The 16,079-nt window shown below is 58.6% G+C and overlaps 1 protein-coding gene across 8 annotated transcripts in view; it reads left to right on the forward strand.

The window, feature by feature from the left end:
* The window catches only part of TLE3 (TLE family member 3, transcriptional corepressor), a 45,900-nt gene that overhangs the window by 20,546 nt on the left and 9,275 nt on the right, over nucleotides 1–16,079 (forward strand). For 4 of the 8 annotated variants that reach the window (XM_039237826.1, XM_039237828.1, XM_039237829.1 and 1 more), the window contains exons 5-10: nucleotides 477–539; nucleotides 1,832–1,936; nucleotides 9,573–9,777; nucleotides 11,142–11,158; nucleotides 14,871–14,990; nucleotides 15,792–15,842. In XM_039237826.1, coding sequence (XP_039093757.1) covers nucleotides 477–539; nucleotides 1,832–1,936; nucleotides 9,573–9,777; nucleotides 11,142–11,158; nucleotides 14,871–14,990; nucleotides 15,792–15,842 — 561 coding nt within the window. The remainder of the gene's footprint in view (nucleotides 1–476; nucleotides 540–1,831; nucleotides 1,937–9,572; nucleotides 9,778–11,141; nucleotides 11,159–14,870; nucleotides 14,991–15,791; nucleotides 15,843–16,079) is intronic. The other 4 variants (XM_039237831.1, XM_039237833.1, XM_039237832.1 and 1 more) reach the window with 1 other exon arrangement.

The following is a 16,079-nucleotide window of genomic DNA, read 5'->3' on the forward strand; positions in this document are numbered from 1 at the left end:
GTCCCTTGGGCGCCTGTGACCCTGGGGGCTTCCTGTCACCTCCTGCCCTGTCTGAGAGCCAGAGCACCTGTTTTGCTGTTGCAATTGGGCACCATCGGGCAATTCCTCCTGACCCCCTGTGGGGGGAGGGGGTGCTTCTGGTTTCGTGTGGCTTTAATTAGGGCTTCCTTCTAGGGCAGACAGACTGTCTTCTGATCCAAATGCATAAACCACCTCTCTGATAGAGGAGTTTGGAGCTCCACAAAATGCAGGCAGCCTGGCGGGGGCCGGGGTTGGGGGGAGTTGGAAGAAGTTTCTTCATGCTGCGGATTGAGCAAGGCCTCCTGGTAGGAGGCCAGCTGAGGGGGGAAAGCTTGGAGGGCCGGTGATTTGGGGGCGGTGGGGGTGGAGGGTAGCGTTTGCATTTCCACCCATGCGGACCTTTCGGGGACTTGATTTATTTGCCCGGGCTTCACGCGGCCTCTCTTCTTTTGCAGACGGAGATCGCGAAGAGGTTGAACACGATTTTAGCACAGATCATGCCTTTTCTGTCTCAAGAGGTAAGACCTTTTCTTTAACCGTGTCCTGCATGTCTTTCCAGTGTAGCCCTACGCCGGCCGGGTCTCACCGGAGCCCCTGTCCCCTGTCAGTTCATGCCGGCCGTAGCTGGCCACTTGGGGACTTCTAGAAACTTCTCCAGCCCATCAGAGGGAGCGTTTGTTCATTTTTCTGGCCGAACTGATTCTCTGTCACTGCCTGAGACCAAAGAGGAGGGTCCTGGCCTGACAGGGGGCAGTGGGTGCCTCTCTGCCCCCCCCATTTCCCATCCAGACTGGCCTTTCCAGACTCTGCTTCTCCATGCCCCACCTCCCCCGCCTGGAAATGTCTAGAAGCAAGAAGCCTGGCCAGATAGTGCTAAGGGGCAGATCCTAGAAAGGGAATGAGTACCAAGGGGAACCCTAGCTCCTAGGACAATGTGTCCTCCCTAAAGGCATGACCAGGCAGTCGTATTACCTTCTAAGCGCATTTTCCGAGGGACCCCCACCTGAGGCCTAGACGGGGCTAGTGGGTGACATGAGGGAAGGGTCTCCAAGGAGACACCCGGGCCAGGCCCTGCCTCCTCTGCTCCCTGAGGGGCTGGGACCACCCCCACTCCCTCCTGGCCGCCTAGGCCACTCTGAGTCAGAGTGGCCACCAGTAAGTGACCGAATCCACATGAAAACAGACTATGGTGACGTCCTCAGAGCTTTGCGGCCCAGTAAGGTGGACGGCTGTGTAGGAAGCAGGTACTATCCCAAGATGGGAGAGAATGAATGTACCAGCACAACCTTTTTCAAAACGGACCTATTTTTTCGAGCGGCTTTAGGTCCGTAGCCACCTATGGTGCGGAAGGCACAGGTTTCCCGTAGCCTCCCTGTTGGCGCTGTCTTGCACCAGAGCGGTGTCGTCAGTTACTGTGCAAACTCCGCGGTGTATCTCATGGAAACACCCTCCTACACGACTGCCCGTTACCGCACCGAGAAAGCTAACAATCAGGGCACGTCCTCTCCTCTCCAACTCGTATTCAGATGCGTGGAAGGGAGTTTTTTGGTACGTGTGGTAGAGGGAGGCGGTCGACTCATGGCCGTCCTTTCGCCCATTTAGACTTTACCTGAAAACGGTTCATGGGAAGTTTGCGCGAGTAGCGCGTGCTCACCGGAGAGGGTTGAAAGGAGGTGAAAGTGCCCTGCGCCTCCCGTTTAGGGGGCCGCTTCTGCCGCGTGGGGGGCTGCATCCCTGCCTGTCCCTCCCTGGGCCCCTTTTGTCGGCCAGGCAGCGCATCTAACACCCTCCCCCCCGCCATTCCCCACAGCACCAGCAGCAGGTGGCCCAGGCCGTCGAACGTGCCAAGCAGGTCACCATGACGGAGCTGAACGCCATCATCGGGGTACGTGGACTCCCCAATCTGCCTCTCACCGTGTGTATAGCCCTTTAATTCCTCTCATTTACCGTAACCAGAGATAGACTCTGACCTTAGCTGGCCTCAAAGAATGGCGGCCCCGGGGCTCTCCAGCTTCCCTGGGCCAAGCCCCATTTGGGGGCTCTCTCCCCATGAGCTCCCCAGTTGCCCCCTACTCCCCACATTGAAGGGGTGCCCCGCACGCCTCAGACGCACCTCTAAATTCATCAGCCCCCAACCTCCCCCTGGCATTTGGTGCCCCCATCATTGAGAAGGGGTGGGACTCTGAGATCACCCTCATCCCCAGCCTCCCCCTCAAGCCTCCCTGGGGGCCTGTCCTTCCTGTGTCCCTTCCCTGACAAAGGGCTGCCCTTCTTCGGCCACCTGGGATCAGAACCGTCTCTGCCGTACTGTTGATGTGAAACGTGCTGTGGAATTTGGGTTTGGGCTCTGCTGTGCCAGGCACCAGGCTGCCTGGCGGGGTTGATCACGTGCCTTTAGGAACTCTAGCGGCGGGGGGTGGGGGGGAAGGGTGTCCTCGAAGTCCTGTCTCACCCAGGGCAGGACAAGTGGGACCCCTCAGCCAAGTGGCGAAGCCAGATCCCTGCCCTTTCGCGTCCCTGTCTGGCTCACATCTTTAATCCATTACTTGGATTCCCGTAGCACCTTTTTGCTGCTTTGGTGTGAGGCTCGGGATATTTAAGACGAGCAGCCTGGGAAAAACAGCTTTCTCATGTGACTTTGGGCAAGGCTGTGAGCCTCAGGTGTACCTGTCCACCTCTTGTCCCTGAAATGAAGGGGGTGGGTGAGATCCGCCCTTCCCAGCCACAGACAGCTGGCTCGGGGGCCCCCGGGGCAGCTTCAGAACAACACAGAGCCCTGGAGGGAGGGCGACTGGGAAGCTGCGTCTCTGCAGTTTTTCCGCTCATTCTGAAGGGTAGTCAGGCTTGGGAAGCAGTGGCCCAAATGGCTGAGGTCCCGTCAGCCCTAGTAATATTCGGGGACCCTGCCTGGTCCGTGTTTCTGTTCTGGTCTTATGTGAGGTCATGATTTCAAGGTGGAGCGGGAGGCCCCGGGCTGTTCCGGCTGTGGGATAAACGTGAACCCCTGGGTTCTCAGGCTGCGGCACAAACCCTGAGACTCGCGTTCTCGCGATGGTTCTGCCCTGTGTGACCTCAGCACATCCGCCTCTTCCCAGGCCTCAGTTTCTGCATCCGTGACGGGAGGGGGTGGACCCGCTCGGCTTCCCAGACTGGAAAGTGCTGGATGGGGGGGGGGGGGGGTCAGAGTGGCAGAAGGATGCTGGTAGCTCGTCCCACCTTACCCGGTCGTGTCCTGGTCTCGGTCCCACAGCAGTCGCTCAGTGTGGCCACGGGAGGGCACAGGCCAGGGCGTGAGCGTGGTCTGAGCCCGGCGACCCTGGAGAGGAGCAGAGCAAGGTCGGGAAAGTGGACCAGGAGGGACGTGGTCGGTGCCTTTGGCCATTGAGCTGAGGGGGAAATCCCAGCACCGGAAAGTGTGTTATCTTCCCTGAGGTCGGCCGGCCCTGGGGTTTTTCAGCCCTGACACTAGTGAAGTTTGGGGCCAGATACTTTGGCGGGGGGGGGCGGGGGGGGCTGTCCTGGGCGCTGTAGGTGTCGAGCCGCACCCCTGGCTTCCACCCCCTGGATGCCATTAGTAGCCCCCAACACAGTTGTGTCATCCCAAACTGTCTGCAGACGTTGTCAGGTGGCCCCCAGTGGAGAAGCACCGAGGAGGCCTATGGCCTTGTTTTACAAAGAAGGGGAAGTGATTCATGGATGGTCACAGAGTGTCCAGGAGTGTCACCCCGCCCCCTGCTCGGCCCGTCTGGGGCCTTTGCTTCAGTGACCTGTTCACGGCTTGGTGGCTCTCTAAGAGTGGTAGAAGGGGGACGGACGCGGGGCTGGGAAGTGCCCTGAGAGCTCCGCCCTCTGAAATTTCTCCTCTTCCAGCCCCTCGTGTCCTGGCCCCTTTCGGGCTGGGCCGGCTGTGCGGTGGCCACGGCGGGTCCCCTCCCCCGCTCCCTCTTCGGAATCGAAAATCCTCTTATGAAAATAACTTTTCTTTTTCCCCCCTAAATTCTAAGAAAAGAGCGAAATTGGGGAAGAAGTGCCGCCTGGATTAGCTCCACTGCCTTTAAGTAGTATTTAGGAAGCTACAAGTTTAGGTCAAGGCAGCTCGAGGCAGATATTGGAATTCAATTAAAGCCAACGAGTGGGGCCTGTGACCCCCATTTTCAAGGTAATTGCTTCTCCGGCTCGGAGTGAATGCTGCCGTCGCCCTGTCATTAAGCAGGCGGCCGTCTAATCGCTGCGCCTGACAGAGCCTCACAAGGCAGGAATTACGGACAGCAGGAGCCGGGCTTGACTGCACTTGGCGAAGGGGAGGAGAGGGGAGAGCGGGCTGGCAGCCCAGGAGACTGGGGGAGGGGGGAGGGGTGAACAGGGCGGCGGGGGGGGGGGGGGCATGGGCTCCTCGCAGAAGGACCCCTGGGTCCTGGGCCCAGCAGTAAAGGGCTCTCAGTAGCAACCGGTGGCTGGCCCCGTGGTGTTACTGGATTTGACCGTCTGGAGGGAGAGGTAGCCTGGGCTCCTGGTCTGGGAATTAGGAGGGCTTAGGGCCAGTCGCCGTTCCCCCAGGCCTCAGGGTCTCCATTTGTGAAAGGATGGAGGCTGGCTCGGTAACTGTCACATGATGTGCTTGCTTCAGTGCAGCATTTATGGCTCTCTTGGGCATGGAGTTGAAAGACCCTGAGGCTGGGTCTTAGCTTGACCGTGCCATGTGTCTGGCGGGGGTGGGTGTCCCTAGTGGCATATTCATTGTCTGGTGTAGTCTTTCTAGGGTCTCCTGGCCGCTGTGAAGGGGGAGGGGACGGGGCCGAGGGAGGGAGCCCAGGCTTGCTCCCACCCTCCAGGGAACTCAGATATCCTCGAGGAAGACGGGGCCGCCAGACGGCTCTGTCATGGAGTCCCCACTCTGTTAGAGGCCCTTTCTGCTTGGATCTGAAGAGCTGGGAGAGTCAAGATTCTGAAGCATGGTGGGGGTGGGTTGTCCCTCGAGCTGCGTCCTGCAGAGGGCATCCTGCAGAGGGCATCCATCGGCAGAATAAAGACCCTGCGAGCCGACCCAGCAACCATTTCCAGACCCTGCCCTGGCCCCTGGTGACAGAACCCGACGGACGGAGGGGATTCATTCGTACCCTGACAGTTTGGTCTGCCTTCCTTTGGAAATGTTTTCATGGAAAACAGGTCATGAAGTGTTGGCTTTAGTTTTGGGAGCTGGGGCGGGGGTGGGGGGTGGGGAGTGGGGAGTGAGGAGGAAGAAGAGGGGAGATCGTAGCTTGTCACAAACTACACGGTATTTGGAAGCCATGCCTGAGGGTGTTTTGCATTCGCTCTGCGATGTCCATGTGTCAGATTCAGTTGACTGCATTTTCCACGAGGAGGAAGGTGGAGAGGGCAGGCGGGCTTCAGAAGACATCGGTCTTTTTCAGGCCGGCGGCGCGGTGGGGAGAGGGTGTGCGGGATGATCCCTGTCCCCGAGCCTGGCCCCATCTCTGAGATAGGACATCCATGGTTGTTGGGGGCTCTGAAAGCTATTACAGAGCTCGGAAGCTCAATGCAGTGTGGCCGTGCGGGACCCACCGGCTATGTGTGCTGGAAGGATCGGGGAAGGCCCAGGGCGCCTCTCTCTCTTCCCCTGGGAGGGCGGCGAAGGTTTATGTAATGCAGTTAGGACTCTGCCTCCTCTGGTGGGTGTCCTCGGTGGGCCTTGGCTCTGCAAATGGTTAGACAGCTTCCCCAAGTTCAACCCACATCGTGAACCTGCGACGTGAAGCATTAAATCACCCAGCAGAGGCTTTAAAGCGTGGTGTGCGTAATCCAATTACATGCCCTCTACAAGGAAGAGTTTCCCTGTCAGCCTCTGCCGTAAGTGGCTATACCTTCTGAGCCCAGGGCAACGGGCGCGTGCCACCCGGATGGAGCAAGGGATTCGCTTACGCGCTCATGTGCTGGCACGAACTATTATTACAGGGAGGACGAACACCGCTGAGTGGGCTTGGTTCCAGATCCTGAGCCCCTCTTTGGGGCTGGGGGTGGACAGGGGATCGCTGACTTCCTTTCACGTCCCGGATGGAGAAGTCTCGGCCTTGGAAGGAATGGTGGACACTGGAGACGGGCTGCAGCCAAGCGGTGAATGCGGTCCCTTCTTGGGACAGTGGACTTGACTCCGTTTTCTCCGCGGTTGTCACCCCCAACCCCCCTCGCATGGCACTGTATTCCAGCACATCGTCCTCTGAAGTCAGGGACATGCCACAGGCGACTGAGGACACCCGGCGGTGCCACCCGCCCGCGGAAGGGCTGAGGCTGCGACACGGGGCTGGCAAGGGCCTGTGGATCCTTCTCAAACAGCTTCCCCTGCCACGCTGGGGAGAAACTTGTCTCACTCTCTGTTGCGACCAAGACTGTCATTAGCAGATGCTGCACCCTGCCGGTGCTGACATTTGCCCTCGCCCCAAGAGAGAGGCCTTGGGGGTCGGCTCTTAAGTCCCTGTTTCCTGGAACCTTCTGGGCCACTCCTGACTGTGCCTTCAAACCGTGCAAAGGAGACCTGGAGCGACTTTCTGGCTGTGCCAGGAGGTGCTTTTGTACTCAATGATGGGATGTATATGGATATTTCCTTTCCCCTGTTGCAAAGAGGACACTGGCGCCTGACATGCTATGAGCGAAAACCTTCCAGGCTTCAGAGCTCAACAGCTTTGAAAGCCCTTGTTCGCCAAACAGCCACCGTAGCCTTTGGTCCAGATTCCTCCTGCTGGTTGACTGGTTTATGTTTTTGGGAAGCGGGACACCCCACAGATGCTCCTTGTCCCCACAAACTGTTCCAGCCGCATCTCAGCGGGCCTCGGAGAGGAGGTGCAGGATGTGGGAGGTGGTCACCTCCGGACAGAACCACTCTGCTGGCTTAACTTCCTCTCCCCGGCTATCTTTTCCATTAGGTTACTTGAGCACCTACTTTGCCTTTCCATGTAGCGTAATGCATGTGGTCCTTGCACAATGAGACAACGAACAGAGACTCCGAGATGTCCACTGACTCATTGAAGGTCTCGTGGCGGATAAGGTGGACGTCCAGCCTCTATCCTTTAGGACGTCCGCCCTGGCCCTGGTGTCTGAGCCGTCAGAACTCAGAAGGGACACATCCATCCTGACCGGGATGATGGGAAACGTTTCCAGAAGAGGTGGCATTTGAAACTGGGCAGGCTCGGGTAAGAGGGCGAAACTTACCCAGTAAGGCAGGAATCAGAGTGTTTGGAGTTCTTAGACATCTTTCCCTGAGCACAAATCCTTAGTAAGTTCTTTTTCTAGAAACCGAATTGTTCATGGAAGGAGCCAGCCTTGTGCCCAAGTGGCTCCTTCCCTGAGGCCATTTCCTCCCCTTTCCGTTTCCTCCCCTCTCTGCTCCCTCCGGCGATCTTCCTGACTGTGCGCTATAACAAGTGGATTAAATACCTCCCTCCTTGCTTTCTGGGATTTTACTAAATAGCTAACACTGGCAAAATCAAAAGGCCTGCCAGCAATTGGTCTAAAACCACAGGGCTGTTGGCGGAGACTTTTCTTAGAACTGGGCGTGTGATAGAGTTGGATCATCGGTCTACACCAGGAAATGGTGGGTAGCCATTGGAAAGGGCGTGTTGATTTGTACAGAACAGTCTTCGATTCACATCCAGTTGTATGGTAGTAAGGTTAGCAAGAGCCTATGTCTTTAGGAATATAGTCACAATTTATAGATTTCCATAAAGGAAAATCTGAAGAGATTAAGGGTGGAATCTTCTAGAGAGTGGGATTGAAGGGTAATTTTTTTAAGAAAAAACTTTAAATCCATACTCAATATTTAATGACCGCATGTAATTGTTCTTATAATAAGGCCTCACAATGATAATTTCTTTAAAAAGAAAAGATGAGGGGGCCCAGGTGTGAGCTCCCGGGTCTAAAAAGAGTGAGTCTTCGGGCTGGGCTGGGTCTCCCCATGGGGCCCCCTGGGCTTTTGTTCCTGCTCTGGCATCTCGGCTTGTGGCTTCCATAAACCACCTAACAGTGGATGACCCAGCGCTGAGTGACTACCATGGGTGCAAGCCTTTCACCCAGCGCTGAGAAGCAAGGCCCCAGGGGCCATGAGTGTGGTGGTGGCCGTGGCTGCCATTGACTTTGGGGTGAGCCCCGTTTGCCTTTTGTAGCTTGGTGGGGGGAGAGCAGGGCCCCTAACGCCTGATTGCTCACATTCACTGCCTCTTAGAGCCTCACCTCCAACCAGAACCGTAGACCCTCCCCCCTGGGTTCTGTTGTCTGTGAGCTGTGGCCCAAAGCCAAGTTCATACTGACAGGTTAGATTTTTGCTCCTCATCACCCCCACCAACCCTTCTGGCCTTGAGGGTCTCCTTAGGAACACTCTTCGAATCAGATTGGTGGTTGGCAGGTCTCACTCGCTCTTGGACTTGGCTAGCTACTGGCTGCCCACTCCAGCCCACCGAGGGTCACTTTGCCTTCTATAAACCGGGCCTGACCCCTCCTTTTCCTCCTGCTGGGAAGGGTCAGAGGTGATCTTTGGAAAGTGCCAGGCATTCACTCAGGCATGCAGCAGATGCTGGTGCCCCTCTCCTGCACTGGTTGAGAAGATGGGTGCCTAGGTGGCCATCCGCCTATCCAAGGCCCCCGCCGCCCCTCGGAAGTATTTGGCCGTGGCGTAGCCTGCCGCACAGTTCCGGAGGTTCTAGGCGCAACGTTAGGAATGATAAGATAAAGGGCATTTTGTAGTGGCTGCTGGGAAGGCAGCAAGGCTGCCCACACCAGTCCCTTGGGGGTAGGATGCAGACTGGAAAGAGAATACCGGGGCTGGTCTGGGGAGGGGGCATCTGGGGCGTCAGGGAGCAGAACGCTTCATTGCAGATTGTTACCGCTGCTGTGGACGATGATACAGGGAGACACGTGTGTAGATTTTGTGTGGGAAGCCCCTTGTAAGCCCCCTGGTAAGTGTTAGCTATGAGGTCACTTAATGAGTAACCTGCCTGAGGTCACACAGGAAGTCCCAGAGCTGGGATTCGAGCCCCCTCTGTCAAGTCCCAAAGCCACAAGTCCTCCTGTTAACTCTCTTCTCCACCCTGACGTCCAGTGACCTTAGCGCTCCTTCCACTGGCCCCGAGCTCCCTCCTCTTGATCTGGAACTTTCTGCCGTGGCCTGCTCTCCAAGCGAGCCTCGGGGCGAGGGGGGGGGTTCCTCAGAAACGAGGGAGGCGTCCTGGGATACGGGCTCAGGGTAGGAGCCATGCGACTGCCAGCTTGGAAATAGATCCTTCTCAACAGAGAGGGAGCCCAGGTGGCCGTTTGGTATTTCAGCGCATGCTTTTTATTTATCTCAGGCTCGGAAATGGACCATGAGAAATTCTGTCCTGAAACCGGGGTGGGGGGGTACGAGGGGGGGAGGTTGAAGACACAAGTCTTGTGCCTCGGTTGCTGTCCTTTATTAACGGACTTGCTCCAGCCAACCGGTGTGTGGACCAAGCTGGGGGTGAGGGTTCTGGAGGGTGCTCCCCCGCCATCCGCGCTCCCCCCCCTGCTCACCGCCTGCTTCGTTACAGCAACAGCAGCTCCAGGCCCAGCATCTTTCCCACGCCACGCACGGCCCCCCGGTCCAGCTGCCGCCCCACCCATCAGGCCTCCAGCCTCCAGGGATCCCCCCGGTGACGGGGAGCAGCTCCGGGCTGCTGGCGCTCGGTGCCCTGGGCGGCCAGGCCCACCTGACGGTGAAGGACGAGAAGAACCACCATGAGCTGGACCATAGAGGTGCGGCCCAGAGCTGGGGAGGCGGTGGGGGGGCATTCCTGTGGGCCCTACTGTGAGTCACCCTGGGCCCAGGAGTCAGCAAAAGCTTTGATTTCCTGGTCTCTGGAAAGCGGATACCCGCCTCCCAATGCCTACCCCTCCATGCCTGATGTGGACCCGGCGTTCTGTGCCCTGGGAGACCTCTCGGGCATGCACGCCCGCCCCCCCCCCCCCCCCCCCAGAGACTGTTTGGTCCTCACCACGATCCGTAGTCCTTCAAGGACAGGGGCGGAGTCCCCAGCTTTTAATGTGTGTCACCCACGCATGTGCCTTGGGAAAGGTACACAGATGGCGCCCAAGTAAAGACTGTCTTTAAGTGGAGGCAGCTGTCCCGCTACTGCAGGGCGGTAACTGGAAAGACTTGGAAGGAGAACCCCCTCCCCCCCCTTCAGTGGCCCTTACCATGAGGACCCCAACAGGCACACCCAGCCGCTCAGGAAGGCTTAGTTTGTTGGGACAGGAGAAGCCCTGGCTCCCCGGCAGACCCTTTCCAAAACCTGCCACCTCGTGCCATCTGCCCTTAGATATTTTCCCCGTTTTATTGAGATACAGTCGACATACACAGTTGTGTAAGTTGAAGGCGTACACGTGATGTGAGTTGCGCTTAGCTGTTTACCGGGGTACCTGGGCAGGGCCCTCCAAGCCCTCCTTGGGTGCCAGCCACCCCATCTGGCCCAGGCCAGGGCGCCAGGGTTGTGGCAGATTGGGGGACCAGAGATGAAGACGTGTGTCCCTGCAGAAGGATGCCCCAGCCAGTGGAGGAAGAGGGTGTCCTCACAGCAGAGGGGAGAGTCGGGGAGCCAGTGCCTGGCTGTGCAAAGACAGGGAGAGAATGGTATTAGCTGAAAAACACCAAAACCCGCTCCCACAATTCCTTTGTCTACTCGCTTATTTATTTTAAACAGAACAATAATGGTCTCAACGCCCTGATCCTCCAGGTATCCTGCATAGCAGGATCCTTTCTTTTCCAACCCTTGCGGCTTTAAAAAGTGCTGAGCGGTGATCTTGGTGCCCTTCTTGGCACATCAGGGAGAGCCAGAGCCGCAGCCCCCGCCCCCCCAACTGGTGGCCAGTGGGGAGCATGGGAATGGGGGTGGTTAATTTTCCAAGTGAGAGATGTCACCTGCTGGCCCTGCCTTGGCTGACCCACAGTGACGCAGAGAACCGGGCCCGCTGCCCATTTTCAAACCTGTGAACGAGCAAAGCGTAAAAACCAGCCGCAGGAGAATGACCCTTTTCTCTCTCTCTCTTTTTTTTTTTCTTTGTCTTTTTGTCATGGGGGGTCTGCCCCTCCTGCTGTCCGGGCCTTCCATCCATCCCTGAAGAAAGAGAATCAAGCGCGGTAAGTGTCAGCACTCTGGAATCTGAAATCTGGGGCTGTGTGTTGCGGGCTGAAAGGGGCTGGGGGAGGAGGATGGGACCACGTGGGATCCGGGAGGGGGGGGGCTGTTATGAAACAGGAGTTGCCACCTTCTGGGAGTGACCTTCGGGTGGGGAAGCTGTCATCTCTCCAGGCTTCCCGTCCATCATCTGGCAAATGAATAGTTTTCGGTGAGCTCTCTCTTTTTTTATGAGAGGCGATTAACCAGACAGGTCAGCCGGCCAGGCCCATGGGGTTACTGGGGCTCCCCACAAGCAACCCCAGGGGTCCTGCGTCCCGGACTGGGCTGCTTCCCCCCCTCCCAGGTTGGCTGCCCCTTCTATGATCCTGTGTCCTCCTCGCTTCCCCCGAACGCCTGAGGTTTCTCCCTTGTTCTGGGCTTTACCTCGGTTTCAGAAAGCGCTAGCGCGCCAGCATCAGGGCCAGGCTGTCCGCGTGTCTGCCAGCTCTGAGATTTGTTGTAAATCTTTCTGATCACACTGAGGCTCAGAGGTTCTGTTTCAAGTGAATAAGCCTTCTGAATAAGGGCAGTGGAGTCTGGATAAAAAAAATCCTCCAGCGATTAGCAAAGCTATTTTATTTCTCATCGCTGTCCTTGTATCTGGGGCCATCTAATCTGTTAGGATGGCTTTGGTTATTACCTCCCGTTAAGTAGGACTTGGAAGGTCAGGCAGTTAACTAACCATCGAGAAGGCAGCTTCCTCGGGCAGCTCCTCCAGCCCGACCCCCTTTCCCCCGGCCCTCCCCCAGGCAGATTTTATAAACCGCCCAATTAGCAGCGGTGCTCTCCTCTGCCATCGGCTCGCCAGTGTGCTCCGGGTCCTCATTTGGGCCCAGCAATGGCTGGGCTCCCTCAGAAAAGAGTAACTGAAGCTGAAAATCCATTTTGATTGCTTTAGTGTTGATCTTCGAAAAGGTGGCCATTTTTGGAGAGGTGGTCTGCCTAGATAGGGCTGGACCCCTCAGGGTGCGTGGCCGGTCCTGGCTTCATGGAACACTGGGGAGCTCTCGCGGCCTCTCCGAGTGTCAGTGTCTGTACAGGTGAGATGGGCAAAATTCTGCCCAGCTTGGTCAGGAAGCCCCCTCAGAACAGAACCTGGCCTCCAGGAGATGACCCTGTTAACAAGGCAGCTGCAGCCCAGTGAACCAAAGGTTTGAAGCCTGACGCCCTCTGTCCTAACCCCATTGCTGTTTGCATTTGGCTTTGTGCCCCACCCCCTGTCTGTGAAAGCTTTCTGCTAAAAGAACCCCAACCGAGGGGACCCCCCAAGAGCTGAACTCCTCACCCTGCAGCACCCCCACACATGCACACCAGACTCGGCAGTGGGGCAGGGGGGGAATACACTCTGGACCCTGGAGAGTCCAGTGCGATGGAATCAGGATGCTATCCGTCCCGGGGCTCCCGGTGGGGCGCACAGCTCAGGGAGGGCGAGCCAGTAGGACCATGTGTACATGCGGCTGCGGCGTCGGAGGAAGCCGCGGTGAGCGGCCCCTCGCAGACCAGGTTGTCAACCGATGAGGCCCCCCGCAGGAAGGACCGGGCCGCGGCCGGGTGTTGGGGGGGGGGGGGCGACTGGGCTGGAACCTGTCTCAGAGGGTTTAGCCTAGAGTCCAATTAGAGGTGGCTTCATTCATATTTCCTTGCCTCGCCGAAGCAATAAAAAATACTTAGTTTTCTGGCCGCCTGCCAGCCAGAGGCGGGCTGGATCGATGCCGCTAAATGCCTGACATGACTCTCTCCGGTAGCAGCGAGGGTTTTCAGCCTGACTGCAGGAGAAGAAAGAGCTCGCTGTTCTCAGGGCCGCGTCCTGGGTCGGGAGGAGCTGCGCGAGCTGCCGCACGCCCCCCGCCGCGCCGCGCCGCGCCCCTCGGCCCCGCCCCCGCCTCTCGACTCCGCCCCCGGCCCCGCCTCTCGACCTCGGCCCCGCCCCCCGCCCGCCCGGGGAGCGGAGGGGCTGGAAGCGACGCTGCTCGGCGCGGGGCGGCCGCCGTCGGAGGAAATGAAATGAAATGGCGGTGATTTTTTCCGCGGGCGCTGGCGGCGGCTAATTGAATTGCGGCTGTGCGCGCCTCGCCGCCGCTCCCGCCCGGCTGTGGGGAGGGCTGAGCTGCAGTCCCATTATACTCTCCATTTTTTCCTTCAAGGCTTGATAACTCTGCCATTTTAATTTGCTTCAGGCAGAAACTTGGCAGGGAAGGGCTGCCCAGAAACCGGCTTAGGAAAGGAAATTAAGTTCTGTGGCTGGTTCCCACACCGTGCTCCCCGCATGCCCCCCCCCCCCCCCCGCCTCTGCAAATGCCGGCACCTAGGTAGAGGCTCACCCCAGCCTCCGCCTTTTGATACCCTTCTCGGCTGAGCGGGCGTCCGTCTGTGGCCCTGCGTGGTGGCCATGTATGTCCAGCACGTCTGTGAGGCATGGGGTTGCGGATGGACTGGCCTTCCCCTGGCCTGTAGCCGGACTGAGCCGCGCTCTGTCCCCATCCCTGGCACCCAGCCCTAGGCCTGATCCAGGGTGGGTGAGTGCTGAGTGAAGGGGGGTGTAGCTTAGGCGCCTAGAAACCGGCAGGGCTCAGGTTTGCTGGCGGGGGTGCCCCTGCTGCTGGTAGCCCCTCCCTCCCTGCTCCCCAGCCCGGTGCAGGTGCTGGCAGCCACAGATCTGTTACACTCCTGGCCTCGGGGCTGCCCCCCCTCCCCCGCCTCAGCCAGCGGGGTCCCTTCCTCTGCCGGTCACCCTCCCGCCCCTGGGACAGCTCTGTTCCCAGGCTTGTCTGCCTGGTGCTGTTCCTGCTTTGCCTATCCACCCATCCCGGCTCTTCCCAGGCCTGGAATGTCCAACAATAGCTGTGCTTTCTTGCTTTGGCGTTTGAAGGGAGAGCTCATGGGGCCATTCCAAGCCTGAGAAGGCTCGGTTTCCTTCATGTTACCTCCAGTGGGGGACCTGGGGCACGTTTCCCCTACCTGCCCCCCGCCCATTCCCATCGTTACAGAGAGGATGATTCCTTCCACCTTCCCTCATGCCCTTTCCCACCTTCCAGAGGGAAAGGCTCCCCGATGTCGCAATTGTTTCTTTAAAAACACTGCTGCTTCTCAGAAGTTGCTGGAGGCCCTGCAGTGGGGGAGTAATGGTGTTCACGCAAAATGCCAAGTTGCCCACGTACACTGAGAAGGCCTGTCGGCGAGCCGACGTTCTCCTTCCGGGTCAATCTCCCCGTTCCCAGGGGGTTCAGCTCATGATGTATTGCGCATGGCCCCTGTGTGTCGGCCAAGACCCATCTTTCAAGGCTCAGTGCAGATTTTGCTTAGCCTTTCTTTGAGCAAATGTACGCGGCCGGCCCAAGATGGATGTGGAAGGAGAGAGGTGTGACCCGGCCCTCACAGAAAGCGCAGCCTCGAAGGCCGCGTGGCAAGACAGCTCAGGGCAAGCCTGTTTACTTCATAGCAGCATCCACGGCTCCAAAAGAGACCAGTGCTCCCTGGGCCTGTCCCAGGGGGACCCCGTCTGGAGAGCTGGGAAGGCTTCCCCAGCATGACCCAGATGGAACAGAGACGACTTCGAGGACCTGGCCCTCAGTGCGGGACACACGCAACACCCCCACTGACCCCTTGGGTCACCCGCATGTAGCTATGTCTTGGGGTGCATGGAACGTTCACGCTGCATCTCCTTGTTTCCAGAACAACTCGGTGTCGCCCTCGGAGAGCCTCCGGGCCAGTGAGAAGCACCGGGGCTCCGCAGATTACGGCATGGAAACCAAGAAGCGGAAAGCGGAGGAGAAGGACAGTCTGAGCCGATACGTAAGTTGGAGGGCACGGTGGCCCCCCCGGGGTCTGTGCTGGAAGCTGAGGGTGGGAGAAGCCGCGGGCCTGACTTGTGGGTGACTCAGAGGTGCAGGTGGGGACAGGCTGGGTTGTCTGGTGTGTGTTTGGGGTCTCTGGGGGACACACACACGCACTGTGTGCCCATGGGCTGCCGCAGCCAGGAGGGCCGTGGGCGCCTCCCACAGATGTGCAGGCGACCCCATGCTGCCATCCCGGCCTTCCCAGAGTCCCCGGATTGCTCCAGGGGGCCGTCCCCGGCGCCCCCACACTGCGACCCAACAACGGGGTCATGTTACCTGCTCTGGGCCAAGCCGTGCTGGAAGAGAGCTGGGACCGAGGGAAGGGCACCATGCAGTGCCAGCTCCGCTCTGTCCCTTTGCTGCTTGGGGCTTTGGATGTGTTGCCCAAATGCCTCGGCTGTATTTCTGGGCAAGAAGCTGATCACCCTCCTCCCCCCTCACACACACACACAGCAGCGGACATGATACAATGAGCCTAGCCTTGTCCGTGACAGTGGGTATAAAGCCGGCTGCAAGGAGCCGTTTGGCTCCAGAGAGACAAGTTGGAGGGGGCTCAGCAATTCTGTGATGGGGCAGGTATGGGTGAGGCTGCCGGTGGGCCCGGGGCAGGGCTGGGGGGCTGGGCAGAGAGACCAGAGCATGCCCTTTGGGCTTTGGCCCGGGTTCGGATTCCGGATGGTGGAACCCAGGAGTGGTTTAAGCTCTGACTGGGGTCGGGTGGGGGTGACCTTCTTACTGGCTTCTCTCTTGGTTGCAGGACAGTGACGGGGACAAGAGTGACGATCTGGTGGTGGATGTTTCCAACGAGGTGAGTGCAGGCTCAGGTTGCAGCGTGCTTGGTTTGGGGTGCTTTGGGGCTGCCCTTCCCCCAGCTAGGAGCTGACGTTACTGGCATGTTCTGAGCAGGGCGGTGAGGCCTCCGGTGCTGGGGCATCAGGTCAGGCTGGTCAGGAGGCGATGGACGGGGCTTTGCTGCCTGGCGACTTGGGTTCCTTAGGATGGGAACCTAGGTCAGACAGGGCAGGTGCGCCCCAAAGATCCTGGG

This window comes from Hyaena hyaena, unplaced genomic scaffold (genome assembly GCF_003009895.1).
Source record: "Hyaena hyaena isolate Hyena2069 unplaced genomic scaffold, ASM300989v1 scaffold_130, whole genome shotgun sequence".
Taxonomy (NCBI): Eukaryota; Metazoa; Chordata; class Mammalia; order Carnivora; family Hyaenidae; genus Hyaena; species Hyaena hyaena.